Source organism: Mytilus galloprovincialis, chromosome 9 (assembly GCF_965363235.1).
Source record: "Mytilus galloprovincialis chromosome 9, xbMytGall1.hap1.1, whole genome shotgun sequence".
Lineage (NCBI taxonomy): Eukaryota > Metazoa > Mollusca > Bivalvia > Mytilida > Mytilidae > Mytilus > Mytilus galloprovincialis.
The window spans coordinates 61905504-61931340 of record NC_134846.1 but is presented as its reverse complement, the minus strand read 5'-3'; the positions used below and the strand labels follow the sequence as shown (position 1 = coordinate 61931340).

General features: G+C 30.0%; 2 protein-coding genes across 6 annotated transcripts in view; both read right to left on the bottom strand.

Moving 5' to 3' along the window:
- The window catches only part of LOC143045548 (F-box and WD repeat domain containing protein 10B-like), a 28067-nt gene extending 17776 nt beyond the window's left edge, over window positions 1–10291 (bottom strand). The window contains exons 1-2 of one of the 2 annotated variants that reach the window (XM_076218132.1): window positions 10186–10291; window positions 5051–5691 (exon numbers count right to left, since the gene is read on the bottom strand). In XM_076218132.1, the coding sequence (XP_076074247.1) occupies window positions 5051–5666 (616 nt within the window). In that variant the 5' untranslated portion in view covers window positions 5667–5691; window positions 10186–10291. The other variant, XM_076218130.1, reaches the window with a different exon arrangement.
- Window positions 10292–14233: 3942 nt separating this feature from the next.
- The window catches only part of LOC143045535 (Golgi-specific brefeldin A-resistance guanine nucleotide exchange factor 1-like), a 49599-nt gene continuing 37995 nt past the window's right edge, over window positions 14234–25837 (bottom strand). For 2 of the 4 annotated variants that reach the window (XM_076218114.1, XM_076218113.1), the window contains exons 31-39: window positions 25293–25628; window positions 23515–23645; window positions 23084–23185; window positions 22665–22778; window positions 22087–22255; window positions 21561–21716; window positions 20783–20991; window positions 19383–19448; window positions 14234–16675 (exon numbers count right to left, since the gene is read on the bottom strand). In XM_076218114.1, the coding sequence (XP_076074229.1) occupies window positions 16631–16675; window positions 19383–19448; window positions 20783–20991; window positions 21561–21716; window positions 22087–22255; window positions 22665–22778; window positions 23084–23185; window positions 23515–23645; window positions 25293–25628 (1328 nt within the window). In that variant the 3' untranslated portion in view covers window positions 14234–16630. The remainder of the gene's footprint in view (window positions 16676–19382; window positions 19449–20782; window positions 20992–21560; window positions 21717–22086; window positions 22256–22664; window positions 22779–23083; window positions 23186–23514; window positions 23646–25292; window positions 25629–25837) is intronic. The other 2 variants (XM_076218115.1, XM_076218116.1) reach the window with 2 other exon arrangements.

Below are 25837 nucleotides of genomic sequence, written 5' to 3'. Positions count from 1 at the left end.
CTGTTATGAAAATTTATAATAAAATAATAAGTAGACAAAGTAAAAAATACTGAAAATATAACCTTCCCATAGACGAATCAATAGAGTGTAAGCTCATGGTTTAGAATTTAATTCTTCTATACAAAATAGAGAAAAAGTTGCAAGGGACTTTAACATGTTTAATAATAAGATTAAACTAACAATGCATAATATGTAATTAAATTTAATACAAATGACCTTAAGATTCGGCAAAATAAATCAGCCTTTCTTAATGACAAATTTAAAGCACAATGTAACATATAATATATTCAAAGTAATGTTGGGGTCAGTTTAGTCTGGGACTTTTATACTAGTTAGTAAAATAGTCACAGGTTTAGTCATTATGTCACTGTCAGGCTTAAAATGCTGCAAAGTGGCATTATACCATGGTATAATAGTGTTACATGTAGTCCAGTCTTATGCCCTGGTTCTAAAAAAATATTTGAGCCAGCTGGACATTTTCCCCTGGACGTTAATCACATAAGACATAACAAAAAGCAATCAGGGTTATAATTTGGACATCATAACAATGATTCACATTGACATAAAAACAATATTTAACTTCAGACTTTGATATACATGTACTGACGAAAACCAAAACACTGACAGTGGATCTTTCAAAATGTGCAACATCAGCAGTCTTTGCACTCAACCACAGGCCAAATAGCCCAGACATATAAAATTACTGTGAAGCCTGTAAAAATTATGTCTTCAAGCCAATAGAATCTAACTAAAACTTTTTTTCAGCTTCGAGCTATAAATATAATATACATATATTATGAAGACTACATCAGCATACTAATAACTGCTTTAATTAGCCAGAGATCTTAATTTATGTAAAATCTCACTATCAGAAACTTTTTTTACATACGTTTGTTTTGAAAAAACACAACTTTCAGAGTACAGAAATGTAATGCATGTAATGTCATCAGTAAAATTTGTATTTCTCAGTTTCCTTTTTTTAGTGATGTTTTTTTTTCAAATGGTAAAATAGTACAATTACCTTAACAAACACATTATCCTGGTACAGGACAGACTAATGGGAAACTGATCATGAATGGATGCAGAGATTAGGGAAAATCTTGTAAATAAATATGTCAAACTTCTCAATGAATGACAAAAAAGGACCACAAGGATTCAATAATATATTCCAGATAATTTATATTGGTGCAAAAGTTCTCCTTTTATCATAATCAATCTACAAACTTAGATAATTTTACAATCATGCATATGTGAAAATGTATTTTTCTCATTTTTACATGCAGAATGTGAATTAATAAATGAATTACACAACATATTCAAACCTTGATTTGGTATCTAAATAATGAACTAGGCTGAAAAAATGTAACTACTAGAGTTAGTATTTTGTCTCGGCTTTGTATTTAATAATGGCATGGTCATATCAACTCACATTAATCTAGTATAAAAATTATCTTAAATGATTCAGTTGTACCCTTATACTAAGATTACAACCATGACTACAAAATATAAACATGATTAAAATGTGTCATCTATGAAGCCATTTAACATGTTTAATAACCAAAAACCATTTAATATGTGGTGCCAATATCTTCTTATATCAAACTAATTGCTGTCATTAACTCTACTTTCCTTTTAAGTATGTTTTTATGCTTAATTCTTCATTTAAATTAAATATATATTTATGTTTTTAACCCTACCAATGTTATATACTGTAATTAAGGTGTAAGTGATTACAGATAACACTGTCTGAAGTTATATCATATAATGTAAACATGGCTAAAGGCTTATTACTGTAGCAAAAAAAAAGTTTGATCTTAAAGAAATCACGTTGAGTGATTAAACCAAAACCATATAAACTGAAATTAACCGCCACAATACCACCATAGGTGGTGGTCCAAGACATTGGGTAAAAATTATGAGAGATTTTTATCATTTGTTTATCAAAAGAAAGGCAACAAATTTGAATCAATAATTTTTATTAGCTAATTATTATGTCATACCTATTACTTTGAAATTGCAGTGTAGCATGATACATGTAGATGTACAAATGGAATACACCGTAAATGTACTTCTATAATCACGTGCAGCAATTGATAAATGTTAATTCTAATGCAACATTGTTTGTAACGTTCATTTTTAAAGGATATCATAAGATTGCCAATTTTCATGGTGTTAATTTCGCAATTGATGCTATGAAAATGTATGCACAAGTGCAGAAGATGTATGGCAAATTTCAAATGTTTGATTTGACGTTGTTTTCTGTCAGTTTCATTGGAATGAAAATAACAATATTGTATTTTAAGCTCTGAAGGCATTAATTGATGATTTGATGGTCGCAAATACCCATTTACATGCTCTACTAACACCTTGCCAAGTAAACTTAATTTGCAACCATCAAATCACCAGTTGATGCGGTCGCCTTGCCATTAACTTAATTTGCAACCATCAAATTACCAGTTGATGCGGTCGGAGCTTAAAATACAATATATTTACTTCCTAATTGTTCTCTACATAAAAAGATTACCCAATATTTATTTTAATATCAAATTACTGTATAAGATAAAAGTCTTAATTTTGAATAGAAAGGAAAGAGGCCAAATTTCAATCCTAAACAAAAACAGAAGTTTATATGTGCTTCTAAGGTGACAATGCCACTCACAAGATTATAAAACAAATAAAATTTCAGTAAAATTTTAGATATACATATTAAAATGTAATATGTTCTGTAAACTTCAGTTGTAATACCTTGTTTAAGTACAATTATGGCTCAAATTTCAAAGCATTAATAAAGTGATTTAAAGCTTTGAAAATAATATGTATATGTTCAGTCAATGTGAAGACTTGACAATGTAAAAAAACCTTTATTTCATCAAATAACAAACTAAACAGATATTGTAGCATTTAACCATGTAAGCAAAAAAAAAAAAAGAATGCAGACACGAGACACTATTGTAATCATCCAAAAAATTATGTCATGATTCTGTATGCCTTTGTTTGACCTGTACAAATGCTGTTTGAAGATGTTGTTTAAAAAAAAGAACCAAAATTTATCAATAGACAAGTTACTTCTGTAACATTGATGTAGGGCTCTGTCATTCAACCATATTCATGTAAAACAGATACTTACATGTACATGTATTTTTAATTTAACTACATTTGTACATGTATGCCTTTTAATTAAGTCACCTTGATAAATCAACAGATATCATTTTATAAAACTGATTTTAATGAAATAAACATTTTTAACAATACAGAAGGGTGCTACAGCTTACATATAGAATTCATGCAGAATCTTACAAAAAAATATATAAATTTGTTATACATTTACATTGAAATTTTTGTGACTTACAAATGTACATAAGTCAAATTAAGTATTTTTTTTTCTCAAGATTTATTGGGGAAAAGTCATTCAAATTTACCTATATAACAGTTCATCTACATGTAACAGCTATAGGTTTTCAAATGAAAAGAATGAAAAGCTCTGGAAAAAGGGAGGGCTTGTAAAATTAGAGGGTTTGGTTCAGGAGAAATTAAAAAAAAAAAAATGTATAGGAATCATGGTAAAACCAGATGGATTTTGAAAAAAAACATGATCTCTAGATACAATGTATAGCTATATCATGATCATCTCAAATTAAAAAGACTTACAAAACCAAATGAACAGTTCCAATATATGCAGGTGAAAGTTATATTGTTTCTAGTGTTACATGTACTTTTGAAAATCAATATGAATAAATAGAATTACATGTACACAGTTTTAACATGGTAAACATGCACGCAAATACTTTTCATTTAAGACTTAAAATAAATATAACAAGGGTACCTTATCAACATATGATCAACAAAATTCTCAAATTTGCTTATATAGTGCTTATAGAATCAAATAGAATTTCATGTTCATGTTCATGTTCATGTATACATATATTTCAAATTATGATTGAATATTTGGTAATGAACCATAATATAAATTTATTACATCCTCATTCATCATGTTCATCTAAACCTTGCAAGTCATTCATACAATAAATAACATGGTCAGCATTATTTACTAAGTCATCTCCTTAACATGGAGGACATACTCATACTTTCAATAACTTTATTTATGGACAAAAATATATAATCCCTTTAAATGAAACAATTAAATCTGAATAAATTTGAGTCTATGACTATGCTTACCCAAAAATCACCCAAAAACGTTTTAATTTTCTCTAGATTATTGTTATTTTATAATATATTTATGTTTAAGTAAGGAGAGAGCAAATTTAAAAATCACTTGAAAAAGATGAAAGTAATGGTCTTTTTATTATCACCCATAATAAATAAAAATAAACCTTATACTAAGTAAATTATCGATAAACATAAAACTGGGAACATAAATTTCCAAAGGAGATATATATTTATTAGCATGCATAGGACATGACTATAAGAGCAAGTGGGTGTGTACCCTCTATTTGAGGCTAACTACGACATTGATTCTATAAAGAGATAGTGAAATACAGAAATATTTTTTGCAATTTATATATATTTACTTTGATATAAAGCATTTACAAATACACTGCTGAAGTTGAAATGTTTCTGAGGGTAGAATGACTAAACCTGCAATAGCCATGTGCCTGTCTGAAAGCTTATCTTGTTTTAAATGGAATTTTTAGTTGCTAGCATTTTTTTTTTTTTAAATATCTACTAAATTAATTCAGGACCTTTTTCAACTCCAGACAATTTAGAGCATTATGACATTGTATTCTTATGCTGACCTCTATGATTTTTGTTTGTTTTGTTTTTGTTGTTTTAAATTCTTGTTACGTTTTTTTTAGGGTTAAATTGTCATACTGACAAGTAGCCCATAGCCACATACACATTTCTTTTTCTAAGTATAAGATATCATACATGTATTTGTTCAGAATCCAAATGTACGAAATTGATGCGAGTCGAATTTTTTTATTTTAGGACACCCAAATTAAGAATACAAACACATATATATATATTCTAATTTAACATTTCCTATTGTAATGAAAACAAAATGTATGCAAGATGTTTATGTGCTACAAACCTTCCAAATTTAAAGCAGCCTTTTCTTCTGTGATCAGCAATGTACGAGCTTGTGATGCTAATGTGTGCAAAAGGTGACTGTCACACATCTGTAGAATAGCAAAGGCAAAGTTAGACTTGGTCCAATAGTTGGTCTTCTCAAACCATTGCCAGTAACAGCTAATATTATCTTCTACTTTATCTGTAGATAGTGCACGGTCAGAACTCAGAGTTGAAGAGTCTGTGTTCAGACTTGGACATGTACGACTTCGTGCATATGTATAATCTTTACACATCATAGGGTGTAATAATGTCACAAGCTGATGTAAGAGATCGATACTATGAAATCGCCTTAGCAGTCCAAGCATTAGTCGTTTCTTAGAATGATCTCCCAGTTTTGGGAACCATTCTTTTATGTCTGACAGTTTGTTGTTTAAGATACATGCTTCACAATCTCCACAAACGGTAGCTTTACTACGGTTAACACATCTAAGTTGTTGTGCTTGTCCTAAATTAAATTCATACACTTCAACATCAGCAGAAGCATGCTTCATGTTGCCGTTGATAGTTATGACACCGTCATTCATTGGTTCTGTAATTGCAGAAATTCCACTATTATACTGACAAACCTCCAGCATGGTGACTATTGATTTCTCATTGTAGCTGAAAATACAAATCAAGAATAATTATTTAAATGTTTTCAGTTTTATTCATCCATGGAAAAATAATAATCAATGAAAAAGTAAACAATGCATCATTTGGAACAACAGTTATATAAAGGTGTCTAAATCTATAAAATGTATAATAAATAATGTCTGAATGTACTGAGAATCATTGATAATTTAGAATTACTGCACTATCAACACATACAGACTACTGTGGATCCATTATTGTTCATAGAATACCAATATGGTGGGTTTTGTGTGTTTAAGCGATCAAGTGTTTTCAAATGTTCACATATTACAACTTTTCTATAGGCTTTGTATGCAGAGATTTGCAAAACCATGAAATAAAATATCTACCAAAATGCAAGTTTTCCTCAATCCATGAAAATTGGTACATTTACCCACAAAATATTATGTATCCACAGTAATCAAACATATTGCAAATTTTATTTGCATGTGTGCTTAAAAAATTTAGGGGAAAAAATACTAATTCAAATTAAAACCATCTGTTATTTATACTAGAACACACCCGTGATATCACGGGTCCATGACTGAATTAAAGTATATAACTATGCGCAAGCCTTATTTTAGTATTAGTATTGTCATCTGATAAAGTCATGCCGATTATAAGATACACAGTTTTTCTCTGCTTTCAAGTCTTTCTGTTTGAACCCGTCGAACTGGAACTTATCAATTATTGGTAATATTAATTATTTGGAAAACAAAAGGTCCTGGAATGGAGTATTTTTTAATCAACAGCATTGTCCTATATAAGTTATAAATAAAGTTGAATTCTTTGCTTCGCTGTTTTACGTCATGACAACTAACAAATTGAAAACTGTACCTATACGCCTTATTTTTAGTCCAGATTTTTAGTATTCGTATTGTTATTATGTAAGATGCTATGATGCTAGGGTTAGTACTTCGCTTTTGTAGGCAATAAAAAGACGTTGTGTTGCTTTCAATTCTATAATTCAGATCCCATACAAGTTTGCGTTACAATAACGTTACGTCAACAATAGTAACGTTGGGTACGTTTGAACAAGGTCGTGAATCTTTGACAGTTATCTTAGAAAGTCTAACTGATTAAAATACTACAATAGGTAACAATTTGACAATTTAGTAGTGTCAACCCCGTGGTTATGACCCGTGTATATAGCATATTAATCCTGAATACAACGTTTGGTGGTGCGCCTGTCAGATGCGGAACGTACAGATAAGGTAATAGGTAACAGGTGAATATACTATTGGTATCGGTAGCGGACTCGACCCGGAACTTCTTAATTATTGGCAATATTAATTACGTGGAAAACAAAAGGGCCTGGAGTGGTGTAATTTTTAATCTACACCTTTGTACTATATTAGTTATATATAAAGATGAATTCTGTGATTCGTCGTTTTTACGTGATGCCGGCTGACAAATTGGACCTCGTAATTTTAGTATTATAGATATACAAAATGAACATATATATTCATATACATACATATATGTATTTGTAAAGTAAGTACCCTTCATTCCAGTCAGGGGTCCAAGGTAACATACAAAGGGTCATATGTACATATATATTATTATTACAAATTACTCATTTCATTTAATTTAGTATCAGATGATAAATCAATTATTAGTAGCTAATCATTATTTGCTGATTTGTTTTACCTATTCTATTTTCATTTTATGCTTTTAAATTATGATTGTTATTATTCTGCTCAATTTGGCACAGCTTTAGACAAATCAAATATTTATTTGTTTTGAATACTTTTATACATTTTGTACATGCTCAGTACTGAAATGTCTTAAAGTGCAGACACTTTAGTAACAGTAAATAACTTAGAAGATTCACAGCTATCATTACCTCAAAAAATAATTTGAGGCTGGAATTCATCTTAAATAGAAGATCAAAGTTGAAACAGGTAGTTTTTCTATACTTTTACATTCATCCTATATATAGCTATACATTTATAGGTATATTTCAATTAAAATTTTAAAGTACAAATGTATGCTGCATTTGCAGTAACATCATTAGCATGTACATGTTTTTTTTCCATATTATCAGATGTATTTAAAAGAGTAATTAAAAATCTCACAATGTAGATATCTTTAATACATGTACATGTAGCTACAAACTTTGTAAAAAGATGTACAAGGTACATAAAATTGAGAATGGAAATGGGGAATATGCCAAAGAGACAACAACCCGACCATAGAAAAAAACAACAGCAGAAGGTCACCAACAGGTCTTCAATGTAGCGAGAAATTTCCGCACCCGGAGGCGTCCTTCAGCTGGCCCCTAAACAAATATATGCTAGTTCAGTGATAATGAACGCCATACTAATTTCCAAATTGTACACAAGAAACTAAAATTAAAAATAATACAAGACTAACAAAGGCCAGAGGCTCCTGACTTGGGACAGGCCCAAAAAATGCGGCGGGGTTAAACATGTTTGTGAGATCTCAACCCTCCCCCTATACCTCTAGCCAATGTAGAAAAGTAAACGCATAACAATACGCACATTAAAATTCAGTTCAAGAGAAGTCCGAGTCTGATGTCAGAAGATGTAACCAAAGAAAATAAACAAAATGACAATAATACATAAATAACAACAGACTACTAGCAGTTAACTGACATGCCAGCTTCAGACTTCAATTAAACTGACTGAAAGATTGATTTCATCATATGAACATCAGGCACAATCCTTCCCGTTAGGGGTTTAGTATCATACCATCATAACATATATGAGAAGATCATAACCCGTGTCATGCCAACAACTGGTTTTTGAATAAATGTGTTTAGTTCCGATGCAAAATTTTTAAAGCAGAAAGTTGTGTTCTTTCTTTGTGACGTCATTGGTCACTGTTGCAATTTTTCATGACATTAAAATAGGAAATTCAGAAGAAATCAATAAAATTAAACATCATAATTAAATTTAACCAATCTAAATCATTTGTTGAGAACAGATATTTCATAAGTGATGAGAAATATTTTTCTCACACCGCTCAGGAAATGTGAAAATACAATGCAGCACAAAAATTAGAGAAATACAGGTACATTGTAGAGTTAAATACTTTCCAAGGATGGAAAATCTTAAGTACAAAAAATGTATCATGGCTTAATTACATGTATTATTTTTTAGATACCAATTTTTTTTGATTTCGCATGAAAATGTGAACCACAAATTTAAATGTTAAAGAAGCAGGAATTCTTTATAAGCTTGTATGCAGCAACCATGAAAATCAAATATTCAATTTTCCCAAAATCCAATAAAATTTGTACTCATAAAAATTAAATGAAGTATTTAGAAAAGTTCAAAGTTTTGCTAACCATGCTACATGTAACAGTTAATTGATAATTATGACCACATCAATAACATAAAATATAAAGTGTATGTACACAAATTTTCATAAAAACAGACATGACAGAGCAGTGATATTGTTGGCTTTTTTCAAAACTACCGCTACCCTTCTTTATTGGGAAAATATGCATCATATTTTTATCAAATTGTGAAATTTATAATGAAAGATGAATTTGCCTGGATCTTCAATTTGCAGACCCCCTTTTGAGAGGTAAACCCTCACTTACTTATATTACGACCCCTTATTGTCAGTGATGATACATAAATAAACCCTCAAATCTGCACATATAGTCATTTTAGGCATGAAAATGGTTTAAATGAGTGTTTTTCAGTTTGTATTCATGCACAATTACTACTGAGACTGCACTGTTTGGGGAAAAAGTTGTCTTTTTGGGAATAATTTTAAGCCATTTTTTTTCAAATTGGGATTTTTCTCCAGGGGAAAAAGCCTTTATTCTCCATTAATTTAAGGCAAACAATATCACTGCAGAGTAACCCCCTTATAAAAATTTCTTTCACTTAAATTCCTTTAAATAATAAATCTGTTAATCTTGATGCATAAAATTCAAGGAAAATATAACTTTAAGAAATCACTTGCCTTATGTGAATTTAAGAAATGATGACCCCTACTTTAAAAAAGGAAAAAGAAAATGGATTTTTATAAAGTGTACCACTTAAAACTGCTACATTGATCAACACTTGTTGTGTGTACAGACTATTTTTTTTACTTCAGCCTACGTTCAAACAGTGGCTAAATTTTGCAACAAATCAAGTTTTAACGCAAACTTTGAAAGCTATTTAGTGTTTGAAATAAAGATTAATAATGTTTCTCAAATTCTACATCTATTGAAAGGGTGAAAAGTTATGTTTACATATACAATAAAGTTTAACATCAAAGTAAACATGGTCACACAATTAGCTATAAACTTTCATCACCTTTAAAGCTCCAAACTGTGATAAATAATCCATGCACATGTATATTTTTCCAACACAGGTTTGCTCATGTTTTTATACAAAAAATATATGTCTTTCTATTAGGAAAAGTGTCATGTCTCTGGAATTTTATAGAATACGAAGACACTTATATGTCGTATGTATTTAACGTTATCATAGTTAATACCGATGATCCAGTACCACTTACAGTTTATAATAGAGGTAAACGTCCCCAAGGAGACGTCCGCATGTTTATCTTTTGAGTGGAGTCAGTCAAATTAGTTTCGAATCCGCCAAACTATCAAGTTGGTAAATAACAACAAAATGTGTGAACAAGTAAAAATTATACAATAAAAATAAATTAATAATAATTTCAATTATTATAGACACGGAAAATAATACTTTTTAGAATTTATATAGCACTAAAGGGTAGATAATCCGTTTAGCGCCATGTAGAATATCTTAATACCAAGAAATAATAATGTATAAAACTGCAACGGTCCAGTTCATATAATATTTTTGATCCTACAAAAGTAACATGTAAATGATAGCTGTGAAATTATCATTTTCATATCTCTCTAAGTTTATCCTGTTCACATATAACCTTGGAAATTGGCATGAATATCATTTCATTGATAGTGAATTGATAGTTTCTTTTCTGTTGTGTGTGAAAACCTTTTTAAAAACTAGAGGCTCTAAAGAGCCTGTGTCGCTCACTTCGGTCTATATGAATATTAAACAAAGGAAGCAGATGGATTCATGACAAAATAGTGTTTTGGTGATGGTGATGTGTTTGTACATCTTACTTTACCTTCAGTCTTGCTGCTTACAATTATCTTTATCTATGAACTTGGCCCAGTAGTTTCAATGGAAAATGTTAATAAAAATTTACAAATTTTATGAAAATTGTTAAAAATTGACTATAAAGGACAATATGAACTCCTTAGGCAGTCAATTGACCATTTCCGTCATGTTGACTTATTTGTAAATCTTACTTTGCTGAACATTATTGCTGTTTTACAGTTATCTCTATCTATAATAATATTCAAGATAATAACCAAAAACAGCAAAATTTCCTTCCAATTCAGGGGCAGCAACCCAACAACGGGTTGTCCGATTCATCTGAAAATGCACTATCAGGGCAGATAGATCTTGACCTGATAAACAATTTAACTCCAGTCAGATTTGCTCTAAATGCTTTGGTTTTTGAGTTATAAGCCAAAAACTGCATTTTACCCCTATGTTCTATTTTTAGCCGTGGTGGCCAACTTGGTTGGATGGTCGGGTCACCGGACACATTTTTTAAACTAGATACCCCAAAGATGATTGTGGTCAAGTTTGGATTAATTTGGCCCAGTAGTTTCAGAGTAGAAGATTTTTGTAAAAGATAACTAAGATTTACGAAAAATGTTTAAAAATTGACTATAAAGGGCAATAACTCCTAAAGGGGTCAACTGACCATTGCAGTCACGTTGACTTATTTATAAATCTTACTTTGTTGAACATTATTGCTGTTTACAGTTTATCTCTATCTATAAATCTATAATAATATTCAAGATAATAACCAAAAACAGCAAAATTTCCATAAAATTACCAATTCAGGGGCAGAAACCCAACAACAGGTTGTCCAATTCATCTGAAAATTTCAGGGCAGATAGATGTAGACCACCTGATAATCAATTTTACCCAATGTCAGATTTGCTCTAAATACTTTGGTTTTTGAGTTATAAGCCAAAAACTGCATTTTACCCCTATGTTCTATTTTTAGCCATGGCGGCCATCTTGGTTGGTTGGCTGGGTCACTGGACACATTTTTTAAACTAGATATCCCAATGATGATTGTGGCCAAGTTTGGTTTAATTTGGCCCAATAGTTTCAGAGAAGATTTTTGTAAAAGTTAACGATGACGGATGACGGACGACAGACGACGGACGCAAAGTGATGGGAAAAGCTCACTAGGCCCTTCAGGCCAGGTGAGCTAAAAATGTGTCGATGGTTAACCGTCTCACTTACCTAAAATTATTTATTCATATTCCGAATTTCTTTGGTTTGGATCAAGCAGCCAAGCAGTTACATTTTTTCTGTTTAATATTTAGATCATCAAAATGGACTTTTATTGTTATAAAACTAAGCTGAGACTACTATAACATATAGTAGTCTCAGAACTAAGGTTACATTTCCTCAGACACAATTGACCTGATCAAATATTTATTTTCAATCAACCTGGAGAAAGATTGTTAAATTGTTGAGACAATGCTGCATTTATTTTTCTTGCATAATTATTTCAACATTTTGTTGGTCAGATGTCAGCTATATGTATTCAAGCTGCCTATTTTTCGTTTTGCAAATATGTAAAAAAAAAATAATTGAATGACTAGACTTTGCAAGTACAAATATTGCAAACATACACCTAAGTCTTTTAATTTTTATCTTTTAAAGAAAGATTTCCTAACTTCTTAAAAAAAATAATGCTTGTGAGCATGGAGTGATGAAGATTGCTATATTTTCAAAGGTTTCAATCTAAGTTGTATTTTGTTTAAAAAGCAATAGCACCTTGTCCTTTACTGCAGTTATAACAGAAAGACTGAATTATCATTTACTACATTCTGCAACTTACCCAATGACTTATTTCTCTGTCAGGTATGGTTATTCAAATAAAAAGATTTTCTAACTTGAATATCTTAGTACCTGTATATGTCATTTATGAATTGCTTGACACAGGAATGAATAGAATTTAAAGAATGTTCACCTCCATAATAATAATTGATAATGTGGTGATAAACCTTGTAATATAGCTTAATATACAATTAGGTTTTAAGTAGACTTAGTGAATTCTTTACCACAATAGTCAGCAAAAAAAATTAGAAGAAAATATTCATGAGACAGATTGTTTAAGACTATACATATGTCCTCATGTGATTGACAGATAAGCATCAAATATAAATTTTTGACCCAGGTTGTCCTCAAATGGCCCCAACAATTTAGCTACTAATAGAAAACTATGTTTTAGTATTTTGAAATATGCCAATTGTGTTGAAAATGACACCAGAAAAGTAACAATATCCCACTCAACAACCAATGTAAGTTGAAAACTTTTCAACATACTACATGTAACATAGAATACTGTTACCCTGGGTAGTTAACTGTAACTAAAGTAAGTGCAGAGATATTGAACTATCTACAAACAAAATTTGTGTCATCTTATAAATGCAAGAACTGCTTAATTTTGCTATATATAGTGAACATATAGCTTGCTGTTCGGTGTGAGCCAAGCCACCGTGTTGTAGGCCATACTTTGACCTATAATGGTTTACTTTTACAAATTGTGACTTGGAAGGAGAGTTGTCTCATTGGCACATACCACATCTTCTTATATCATGTATATCTAATTACATATTTAAGAAATTTTATTTCTAAAATATTTTTCAACACAAATTGTAAAGAGAAAGAGATTGTAAACTTACAGTAATGTCTACAGTTAGGTGCCAGATTTTGTGTAAACATGATAGCTGCCAATTTCAATAATATATCACATATTCAAGGTACCTTCTTATGGTCATTAGGACTGCCTCATAGGCATTCATACCACACTTCTTACTTTCATATAGACAGAGTTATCTACCATTAAAAAAGTTGATTGAAATCTGACCTTTTTGTGCATATAGTACATTCTGTATAAGATGGATCACAGAAATTACCAAAAACATTTGACAATATAAAAGATTAAATAAACCACCAACAAGCAAAGCAAGACAAATAATAATAAACAACCCAAGGTTCAGATATACTGGTACTGAACAGGAAAAGTGAAAAAAAAAAACCATATTTTTTTTTAAAATATGCCTTGGGATGAAATAGCTGCAATTTTATTTACAATGTTGTTTAATAAGCTGAATCTCTCTTTCAGTACATTTCTTAATCTGTATTAAATGTGTTATTCTAATTTAAAAAAATGTTTTTGGTCCAAAACATTATGTAATCATTGATTTATAAAATAGGTAGAATTTCAAACATGAATTGCATCTTCAGTTGATGAAACATACATATGGTGTACAAGATTTTAATCCTGGTATCTATGATTTTATTCTGAACATTCATCTCAGTCTAAATTTGGCAATGACTGGCAGAGTTGATCATTTACAAACCCTTTGTTTTGATGCAGAACAAATACTGATGTCATATTCTTTCACTTGTGGCCATATACATGAACAATCAAAATTACTTCTTTGCACAATTGTAAAAAAACAAGTAAGAAATGATATTTTGCATTTATTTAATGGAACAGATAATTTCTGTTTAGGATAACATTGACCAATCACAGATAAGACACAGATATACAAAATAAATATTATTTGCTATGTACATTTTACAACAGTGTACACTATTTATAATAATACAAGTTGTCTGCCTTCATAAACAATCTAATATTTATATCTTGGTGAAATACACATACTACACAACATGTTTTATAAGTAAAACTTATAACTATTCTCCATTGTCATTTCATTTGCCAAAAAAAAAAATCAGTTTATCAACTACAGTTTCAATGAAAATTCTGTTTAAAGTAGAATATCAAAAGTGCAACATGCACATATATGTATAAAGCAGAGTCTTCCATAGCGATGTTGTATATTGAAATAAAAAAAAAAAAAAAAAAATGAAACAATATGCCCTCCTTCTTCTAATAGCCATAATAAAATTTACGAGGACTTATCTTAATTTTTATTTCCATTTACAACAATGCCACAATATCAGAATAGACCACAGAAAAATACATATACAACAGTTACTGTTGCAATGATCCTGAAAATATCATAGGTATCAAAATAGTTGTCAATAAGCTATTTCAAAATCTATTGGTAATTTTATTGTTTGTACCCCCAAAATGAAAATAACACCACATTATTGATTTAATATCAATTGTTTAGGAGGTTTTAACCAATCACAAGGCTTTGGTGTACACTTTTGAAAATATAATCCGGAATGCATTAGATTCTAAAAAGGAGAATTGGGTCTGAATTCTCAAAGAAGCTTCATTCTTTCCCTGCCTCTTTTATAATTTAACAATTCACTAAAATTTAGTGCTGTGAAATTTCTTCAAAATATTACTCCTTATTTTCATTTTTAAATTTCTATATTCCAAATCTAAATGTTTTGAAAATCTCCAAAACAGTATTAAAATAGCTGTATAAGCTTCATTAAAACACAAAAAATTAAAGTACAATAAATTTACAAGAAAATGGTCACATCATAATGATATACATTATATATATACAGATATTTTGACATATTTACACTTGTAATATACCTGAATATTACTTTTACAATGAAAGCACAACAGTTTTACACAAACACATATTAATAGTGAATAAAAACGTCAGGCTGTACATTATAATGTTAAAATATATGCCCATTAAAATATTGTGCAGCACATGTTTCTACTATCAAATGCATGCAATTAGGGAGTATCTGTGTTAGTCTTACTTTGTCTATATAATAGAATAAAACACAACTCTTGGCATATACTATGCAAACATTTTGGTGAAAAGAAAATAGAGAGATGTCCAATTTTTACCTGAATACCAACATTAACAACTTTCACCTGTGTATTCAGCTGTCAACAATTGCTTTAAAACACCTACTATATGCACACATGACTATTTTATAGTAACAACTGATATTGCCTTCATAAAGATATAGCTTGTATTAAATGCAAGTTAGATATTGGCCTAATAAATGGTCCTCTATTAGATTCATGATCTTCATATTTACCATGAGTCAAAATGTAGCTAACATTGGAACTATCACTAAACATTCATAAATAATGATCTATAGTGAAGAAATTGTAGTACAATTTCAGTATTTGAGATCACAAAATATATGCAAAACTTGGGAAAGCAAACAACAAAGATTTCCAATATCTACAACCTTACTTTGGTTTACTTAAGAAGGGCATTAAATTGCAGAAATTTTGACCTTCAACAATGAGCAAAAACCATACCACATAGTCACCTATTTAGGTCCCTGAATGATATTGTTTATTATTGTGATGAAGAATAGGTTGGCAACACTTCGAAATGTATTTCATGCTTAGCAGTACACAACCTTTCATAACCATGCTTCTGTTAACAGTCATGATTATATTTATAAAGGTAGCACTACTGCATTGATATGTGCTATGCTTACTTTTCTAAAACCAAGAGTATGAAGAAAAGATTTCAAAACAGTTTTTCGTTCAAGCTTTGGCACAACATAAAATTAATATGTACTGTATATACATGTTGCTGACAGTATTAACAAACTATAATTGTAAGACAGAACTTTTTATATAATTAATCATAAAAACTTAACATATCAGTCATAAATATAAATATATTATTTCTAATACAAATGTAATACATAAACAAACAAGAAGAAAATAGAGTGAAGCAATATTTCTTCAATAGAAGAAGTAACATAAACACTACCAATAGTAAAATACACCATTCGGCTATTTACAGCACTTTACAAGTTATTTACATTATGTGCGGTATAATTACACATGTTAAAATCACAGTATAATGTTAGTTGTGACTGTCAATGTCTGTTAACTATCCTTGTAGATCATACTGTTTTAACTGGGTACACCAGCTTTGGAGACGTGTGCGATAATATCACGGGTTTTCTGTTACTATCTGTGTTAGCTGGTCGTTCATCCCCTGAAAGTAAACAAAAAACTTGATAACTGACAACAAAACATACGTTGTCATGTGGAAACAATCAAACACTTATACATACATTATTCAATTTATAATTTTATAAACTTCCTTTTTTGCAAGGTCTAAAGCATATTCTTTTTCATTTTCTAAGTCTAAATGTAAGGAAAAAGATCTTTGAAAAAGAAGGTTTTTTTTTATCTTGTTCTTCAATAAATGAATTTGAATGAAATGGACATTCATGCTTAAAAAACAGGACATTCAAAAACAAACCAATATATAAACTATTCCGATATGTGATAAAAAAAAAATCCAGTCAAAGAATTGGGTTTTGCTATTTTTACTGTTTGGGTTAAAGTTTCTAGTCCACATAATATTGTGTTACAGTTATTATGTGTAATATTGATGTGTACAAGCGTAAAAATAAATGAAAGGAACAGACAACACATGTGCAGTTAAAATGGAATTCCACAAGTCTTTGTTCAAGGCATTAATAGTTCACTTTGGCCTATGGTGTCACTGGTCAATATGCATGGAATAAATGTGTATTTAACATTAGTATTCAGATGTCTAAAACTATTATTTTCATTCCTGTTAATTTACAAGTAAAGCCTTCATTGACTCAAGATGCAGACATTATTAAAAGGACAATATTATGGGACAGAAAACAATAAACAACAATGGGTAAATACAGATGTAATTTCAGCATCTTAAATTGAAAAGAAGGGATACAGTGCGTTTATTAAAGACAAAAAGTCCTTACACCTACTTTAAATAAAAACAAAACTTATATGTTAAGTGTTTGATTGTTTCAACTATTCTGTATAATGAAAATGTCAACAGTAGAAGACTAAAAATTCAAATACCTTTAAAACCAAGAAAAGCAACAAAATATTCGTAAATGATATCATAGTTTATGCAAAACCTGTAACCAAATATATAAGAAAGGAAGTAACTTTTTCCAGCATACTGTATATGGACAAAAAAGCATTTGTACTGAAAATAATCAACTTTTAGGCACATTGTACTGATAATCATTACTGTAGATGACTTGACTGCAATTTTCTATAGCAGTTGGTAATTTTTTTTTTACCAGTTGAACAGTTTGTAATTTGGTTAGAATTTTGTATAAACTACTATAGGTTGAAAACAGCTCTTACAGTCAAGTCTCTGTTATAACCTCATAAAATCTTAAATCAAGACTAAATTCAGAGCTTCAATACTTAAGATTTCTTGGATGTGCTACTACTTGATCAATAATAGCAATATTTTAATAAAGTAATCAACTAGTTCCATATTGGAGAGGTGCAGTCTTCATATTAACATTATCATTTATCAAACAACAAATACTACAAAAAGGCAACCACAAAGTATCATCAAGACATTTGTAGACAAGAGTGCACACGCTGTGATGTCTGGCCTTCTTTACTAATCATTGATATTATGTTGATAGTCCTACATATAAAGCTTTATTACAACTGTAAAACAAACTCAACATTGACAAAGAAAACAAAACATCGATCAATGAACCATTAAAATGAGATCAAGGTCAGATGGACCATGCCAGGCAGACATGTACAGCTAACAATTCTTCCATACAACAAATATAGTCGACCAATTGCTTATAAATTAAGAAAGACAGACCAAAACACAAATACTTAACACTGTGCAATGAACCGTGAAAATGAGGTCAAGGTCAAACAAACCAGCGCGACTGACATATAGATCATAAAATATTTCCATACACCAAATATAGTTGACCTATTGCATATAGTATGAGCAAAAATAAGACCAAAACTCAAAAATTTAACTTTGACCACTGAACCATGAAAATGAGGTCAAGGTCAGATGACAATTTCGTAACATGAGGCATCTATATACAAAGTATGAAGCATCCAGGTCTTCCACCTTCTAAAATATTAAGCTTTTTAAGAAGTTAGCTAATGCCGCCTCCGCTGCCGCCGGATCACTATCCCTATGTCGAGCTTTCTGCAACAAAAGTTGCAGGCTCGACAAAAAACTAAGGTTGAATACTGAGCAATCAAAATAGTTTGGGCAAAAGAATAAGTTTTATCATTTGTTTTTTTAAATTCACTGTGAGACAAATACCTTTCATCTTTTTTGTTACTGTTCATAAATGATATAAAGCACAGAATGTAAACAGAAAACAACAAACACTTCAGAAATTTCTTACATTTATAGTTCATTTTCAATTGCAAATTTTTGAACTTTTGAAAAGGGAAACAACTTCTGTTTTTGTTCATTTTTTTGTGATGGGAATATTTCTAGGAGCAAAGTAAAAGTAAAAAATCTTTGGGAGTTGATTTCCTTTGCACAATTCTCAAATTGGAAACAAAGTTAGCATTTGGAAAATGGTATATTGTGAAACGTATTTATAAAACACATTTTTTTTTGCTGTTTTTTTTTAAAAGGTGCATAGAAAGTCCACATAATATACATTTCAATTATGAATAAATCTAGTCGTGTCTATTCAGTTTATTAGCTACCACAATTTCCTTCATAATCTACAATTAATAATGTGACTTTTAGTTCTACCCAATTCCATTGTAATTATAGTTAAACAAGAGGTTGGACAAAGTATTATCAACAATATATTTGTTATTAACAATCCCTTCATTCCAGAAGCATGGGGTTTTATAATAATGCATATTTAGACACAAAGGAGCCATCACAGATAAAAAAGAATTACTTCTCCTCGACTTTTCAATATTTTAGCTACAGGGAAGCGACCTTGAATCCAAACAGGTATTCCAATCTGAAAGTAGTTCCAGGCATTTTTACAACATGCAATAAGTTGACCGATCTTCAAATTCTATAGATCTTCAATAATTGAAGTCAATACTACCCTTATTTTATGCATAAAATTGTGTTTCATTAAATAAAGGATGATTATGCTTTGAAATAATGTCAATTGAAGACTTTAAATTTATCTGTAAACAGCTCCACCACCTTTCAAAAGTGCCATTTTCTACAAGCTCTTTCTAATTTGAACACAACTTCAAACACAACTCACAAATAACTTAAATAAATTAAATAACTGAAGATAATCATCCTAGATTAAATTAATTTTAAACTCATCATAATTAATGAAATGATGTATTAAGATACTGTCAAACAACTTACTTTCTACATAACATTGCAGTCAATCTGTGGTATCAGCTTATTTAACATTTTTTCTTAACTTTGCATCATAGCAATTAAATCTTATGGCATGCATTTGAATCTTATTTCATATATAATTCTTCATTAAATAAAATTAAGTGTCCCCTATAATTTATTAGCATTACAATAAACATGTGATGTCAGGGACTCAAAGAATGTTTTGCATACAAACATTGCTTGATAAACAATAACAAATTGAGAAGACTGGTAACAGAGTTCTTGAATTTAAATCAGGGGTACCAGTAAACACTTTCCCCCCATTTAAAATCTACTGCCCATAAGTTGATTTCTTCTTTCATTTATCTTAACATCAAACAGTTGGCTTACAATATCTTTTTCGTTTTCTCTCAAAAAAGCAATGAATACATAAAGAAAGCTCTATCCGTCAACTTTCTATTTTAAAACACAGAACATTTAATAGCCACAAAAGAAGCTTTAACATTTACATGTCAAAGTTTTATGCACACTAGCTGATGATGATGATGTATGAAATGAAAGGAAAAGAAAATATAAATAATCGATATTTATTTGTACATTATATTAACTTATATTGCATTGATTTATGGAAAAAGTATAAAACAATCAGTATATTTATGTAATGAAAACATAATCATATATGATACTTTACAGCAGGAAAAAATTAAATATCAAGGAAGATAAAAAAAACTTTTTTTGATACATCAAATTACAGAAATAATGTTATAAAAGGTAAAGAAATATGTATATATGTTTTTAAAGAATTTTTGAAACACTTAATGGTGAACTTTAAGAGTAAACTTAATTATGTGTACTATGATTTAATTTTATATAGAAAGCAATGCTGATGTAGAAAGATTCTATCAATCGTTCTGAACAAAGACAAAAGAAACCCTCTGATCCTGGGGGAGCATGCCATTACCAGATATACATTATCATGCTTAAACTTACTTGTGGCGATGAGATATATGGTACTGCTGAAGTATCTATCACATCTGGGTTCAGTAGTAAAGGTACGCAATTGTTCCCCATTTGAATTCCAGATTCAGATTCCATTGTCAAAATGTGAGAGGGATGGGTTTGTAACAAATAAGAGGGCGGGGATTGAGGATGTGTAGGGGAGTGGACCTTTGGGTGACTAGAATAATTTCCAAGGTACTCTGAAAATCAAAAATATAAATTTGTGATAGAAATCCTTCTTTAACTTGGTATGTTTTTTATTGTGGATGTAGACTACAGATATTGCCATTTCCCCCAAGAAAGTCATAGTTTGTGACCTTGATAGGTAATTAATGAAACTTATTCAATAATCAAGATAATATTTACAAATAAAGTTAATAATCAAGTCAATAAGTCTAAATTAAGATACAACATTCAAACATTAAAACAAACTGAATCTTTAAATACAACATTTCACACAAAACTGAAACAAGGTTATTTTCAAATTTTTTACATTGCATAAAAAATAAGTATTCATGACTGTTTTTTTTTTTAATTTTTACTATGATTAACACCAACTATTTGCCAAAATAAATATTATCTAATGAGAAAATTTCAAATTTACCAAAACTGTTAATCAAAGAAATAAATTTTATCATTTTACAACAATCTTGAAGTAATTTATGAATTTGAGATATGGAAATGCTGTTGTTATATTAAAATCTAAACACAACAAACATTGTAAAAAAGGAACCAGTGGGTAATCAGACTAATTGTATATGAATATTACCATTAACATCTTTGACGACGGTCACTCCCTCTAAATGTTCCTCTTCCTCTTCCTCCATTTCATGGGGAGAATGCATTTCAGGAGGCTGAGGTACTGAAGGGGTATTCTGTGTTATCTCTGGTGTTGGGGGTACTAAGGTAGGAGTGGGTTTTACTTCTGTAAAAAGCAATTAAATATATAAGTATTTGCTGTCAACATTGCATATTTCATTTATTCATTATAAGTAAAGGTGAAAAAAAAACATTCTCTTCATCAGTTATGAAAATGACCCTACTATATAACTCAAATGTTTTTTTTATTTTGACAGTAGAATTATCCTATCTTTTAATTTTCCAAACTTTCATGAACCAGATTATGTTTTTTCTGGTTGCAACTGCTGGTTATTTATTTTTATTAAACACTGTTTTTAGCCATCTATGCATTTTCTGGATGAAAAATGTTGCAGATATTTATTTTCCATGGAACTGTATTCAGATAGTTTTTAATACTTAACAATTTATTTTAATACATAACCCTGTGCTTTTACCTCTAACTGTAGGCTTAAAAACATCATTTCTTAGATTAGGTAGAAATGTATCAATTCTGTCCCAGCTGAGCTTCCATAAAGTTGATTCAGCACCATGAGACGTCTGGAAGATACCTGCTGTATCCATCACTAATAACATATTCTTCAAGGACTCAGGGATAGCTTCAGCCTGTAATTGATTATGTTATAATCAGTGTACATTTGAACATTTACAAATATAAGTAACTGCAATTTCATTTAAAATATAAAGATAAGCTATATGAAATCAGTTTTATCTATGTTCAAGATCTACACTCAGAAATATTTTAAAATGAAAAGAAATAACAGAAGTGATATGAATATCAAGTAATTTGAATAATTTCTGTACATTTTTTGCTTTATCTTAATTTTTCAATGCATTCTGATAGTTGTATTTTACCTACTGACAGAATTGAATAGTCTTTCGGAAATAAATTTGTTTTCATAAACTAATTTCATCGAATAATCTCTTGAACTTGCCTTTTGAGGGAGACCTGGTTTATCATATGATATTAAAATTTACATGAAATAACACAAATCTATGCAATATATGCACCTACCAATAAATCACTATTGTCAGCATGCATGTATTTGTCCATAAACTCTAATATAGTCAACCATAAAGCTGTAAATGTACTCAGTGACAGCAATGGAGTTAGGTGCTGTAAGAAAACCTGTAAAAACACAAAATGTAAATGTACTCAATGACAGGAAAGGTGTTTGGTGCTGTAAGAAAACATATAAATACAAAAAATGTAAATGTACTCAGTGACATCAATGGTGTCAGGTGTTGTATAAAAATATAAAAATATGTAAATACACAGAATGAATATTGCATTTTAAATATTTTTCACTGATTGTGTTTTTCATAAACCAGAACAATTTGGAAATATCTAAAAAAAAAAAAAAATGCATTTTGAGTAGCGTATCTAAATAACCATCCTCTTAATGTACAACTCTGTCTCATTGAAATCCTTACTTTAGTGAGAAGGGCTGAAGCTCTCATTCTTGTTTCTTCCATACCAGTTGGGTCCTGTATATTTATATTTTCCAACAATTTGGTTAACAATGGAAACAGCACCTTAAATACAAAAAGGTTATGAATACAACACATAAGAAAATACTTCCATCTATCTACATGACAGTATAATTTCAAATAAGTTTAATACTTTATCTTTTTGACTGTAAATGTGGTTCGAAGGTTTAATAGCAAAAATAAGTTGGCTTACAGTAAACAATAGCTACTTATTTTTATATAAAGGAAAGGAAAGGAACATTTTACCATTACATTTATCTACTCAAATTTATTTGCAGGAATACATGAATACTTCAACCCACTTATTGTTACTTAAGGTAATAACTATCCTGAACTTATGACCTTTTCTTCTTCATATTCAATAAAACAATTACTTTGTTAAAGCATGATTCCCATTCTGCAGCAGATAATGTTTGAAGGTCATGAACCAGCAATGCCCTCTGTAGGTAAGTCAGTGCTTGGCTTCTTACTTGTCGTCTGACATCACAACATAATCTGGCAATTCCTGTAAGCATATTTAAGAGATAACTGTATTGTATTTGAAGCTTTAAGGACGTCCATCGGTAGTTTTACTGTCGCAAATTTAGTTTACCTGGCGACGCGGAGCGGAGACAGGTAAACGGGTATTTGCGACAGTAAAACTACCGATGGACGTCCGCAAAGCTTCAAATACAATACAGTTATCTCTATTCTAATGCAAAACAAGTTTATAATTAAATTTCAATCATTATTTCAGTGTAAAATGTTCATTAAAGAAAATTCCGCGAAAAGATGTTATGTTCTTTGGTCCCTACACTAGGTGACGTCATAGGTATGCTTCCGGCGTCAAACATAAACACCGGCCGTTTTCTGGCTTCTGTTCCGCTTCAGAATGTAATAAAATTTGATAAAAAGAAGATTTTTATGCCCAACAAGTGAGTTTTTTGTTTATTATTGTAGAAATAACATGTCAATACATTCCGAAATTCAAAATGTCGGCTTCCTTAGTTACAGACAAGGAGATAGAGAATTTTACGCTTGCTGTTATCCAATCAGAACAATTGTTACAAAATAATTGCATTAGAATATTTTATATATATTTAAACAACGTGATAATGCCTTGCACATATAAGGATTTGGACTGTATATTTATCTTGATATAGGGCGTATGGTGACCAATATTTGTAAATCTTCTTCAACATTTGGTCTGTCTGCAGTGGAGAGTTGTCTCATTGGCAAGAATACCACATCCGTTTTATTTTATATTATCCCGCTATCAATGTAATAAATAGAACTTAAATCATATGATCTTCCGATCCCAGATACAGTAGAAATCAAAGTAATATATTATAAAAGTGTAACCTTATATAATTTAAAGGCAAGAATCATAAACGGTAAATAAACTTCAAACAGTAAAATATTGAAACATCAAAATCAAACAAGATCTGTATTCTATTTTCAACAATACTATTATATATACAGTCCAAGTACTGATATGTTCTGAGTCAATTATAACATTTAAAGAACAATGTAATATTGAGGCATAATGTCTTAAATGGTTTAATTTAAGATTTAAATTATTTAATTGGCAAAACAGTGAAATTTATATTTTAACACCTCAGTAATCACACTGGTTCAAACTAGATTTTTGTTAGTATGAACTCTTGCATTAAATTTACTCACTAGATCATTTCGCTCTTTTTATTGGATATAAACATTTCCTTTGTTGTTAATTGTTTATTTATACTTTTGCAAAGTGTTTTCTTTACATTTTTGAATTTGATATATCGTTGAAATTACCCACCCTCCCTCCCTCTTTCTATTTTTTTCTTCTTTCTTTATATAAATTTATAGCGGCAGATGTTTGCCAAAAAATTTGGTTATATATTTATGTTTATATATTTTCATTTGTGTATATAACTATTTATGATATATTGTGTTTTGTAATATTGAAAAAATATTTATAACAGGCAATACAAATTATACCCATTGACTTCCTTTTATTTCACCCAATTGATAATTCTTAATTTATACTGGATCATATCTAATTTAAGATGTTATGTAGTAAGATATTCATAGTATCCATGCACTTCTATTTCTCTATCAGATAGACATTAAGTATGTTTACATTTTATAATTTTCAATCAATTATTATATTTTCCTTCCCACTCACCTTGCAGTAATGGGCACCAACATTTTACCCATAATGCATTAGTTCCAGCATCTATTGAATCATTTGGATCTTGATAAACTTTATCTTCTTCTGCCCAGGATTTATAAATAGAAGCTGCTCTTGTGTGGAGTGTGTGCATTAAATCTAATAGCTGTATAGATAAAGAATGTATTCCTGCCGCAGTTCCTTCTACCTCCCCTTCTTCATCAGATACATTTATATTCTGATGTAAACGACTTGGTGAAGAATTGGACTTTTTCATTTTATGTTTTGATTTTTTGTGCTGATTTTTTGTCATTTTTGGCTTCTTTTCAGGTAAAAGGATTCTCTGTCGACCTATAAAAGAAAAATAATTTAATTTGATTCCGAACACATTGGAGAAAATTTTGCAACCTGAAATTTGTTTTTTAAAAGAATGAATGATGAACTTTTGATATAACTTATCCTTAGTTTATATGAATACTACCTACAACAAGTATGGAGTCCTGGAAAAAATAAATTGAAAAAATTAATTATGCATCTATGTACAGCATCTACTGAAAGAT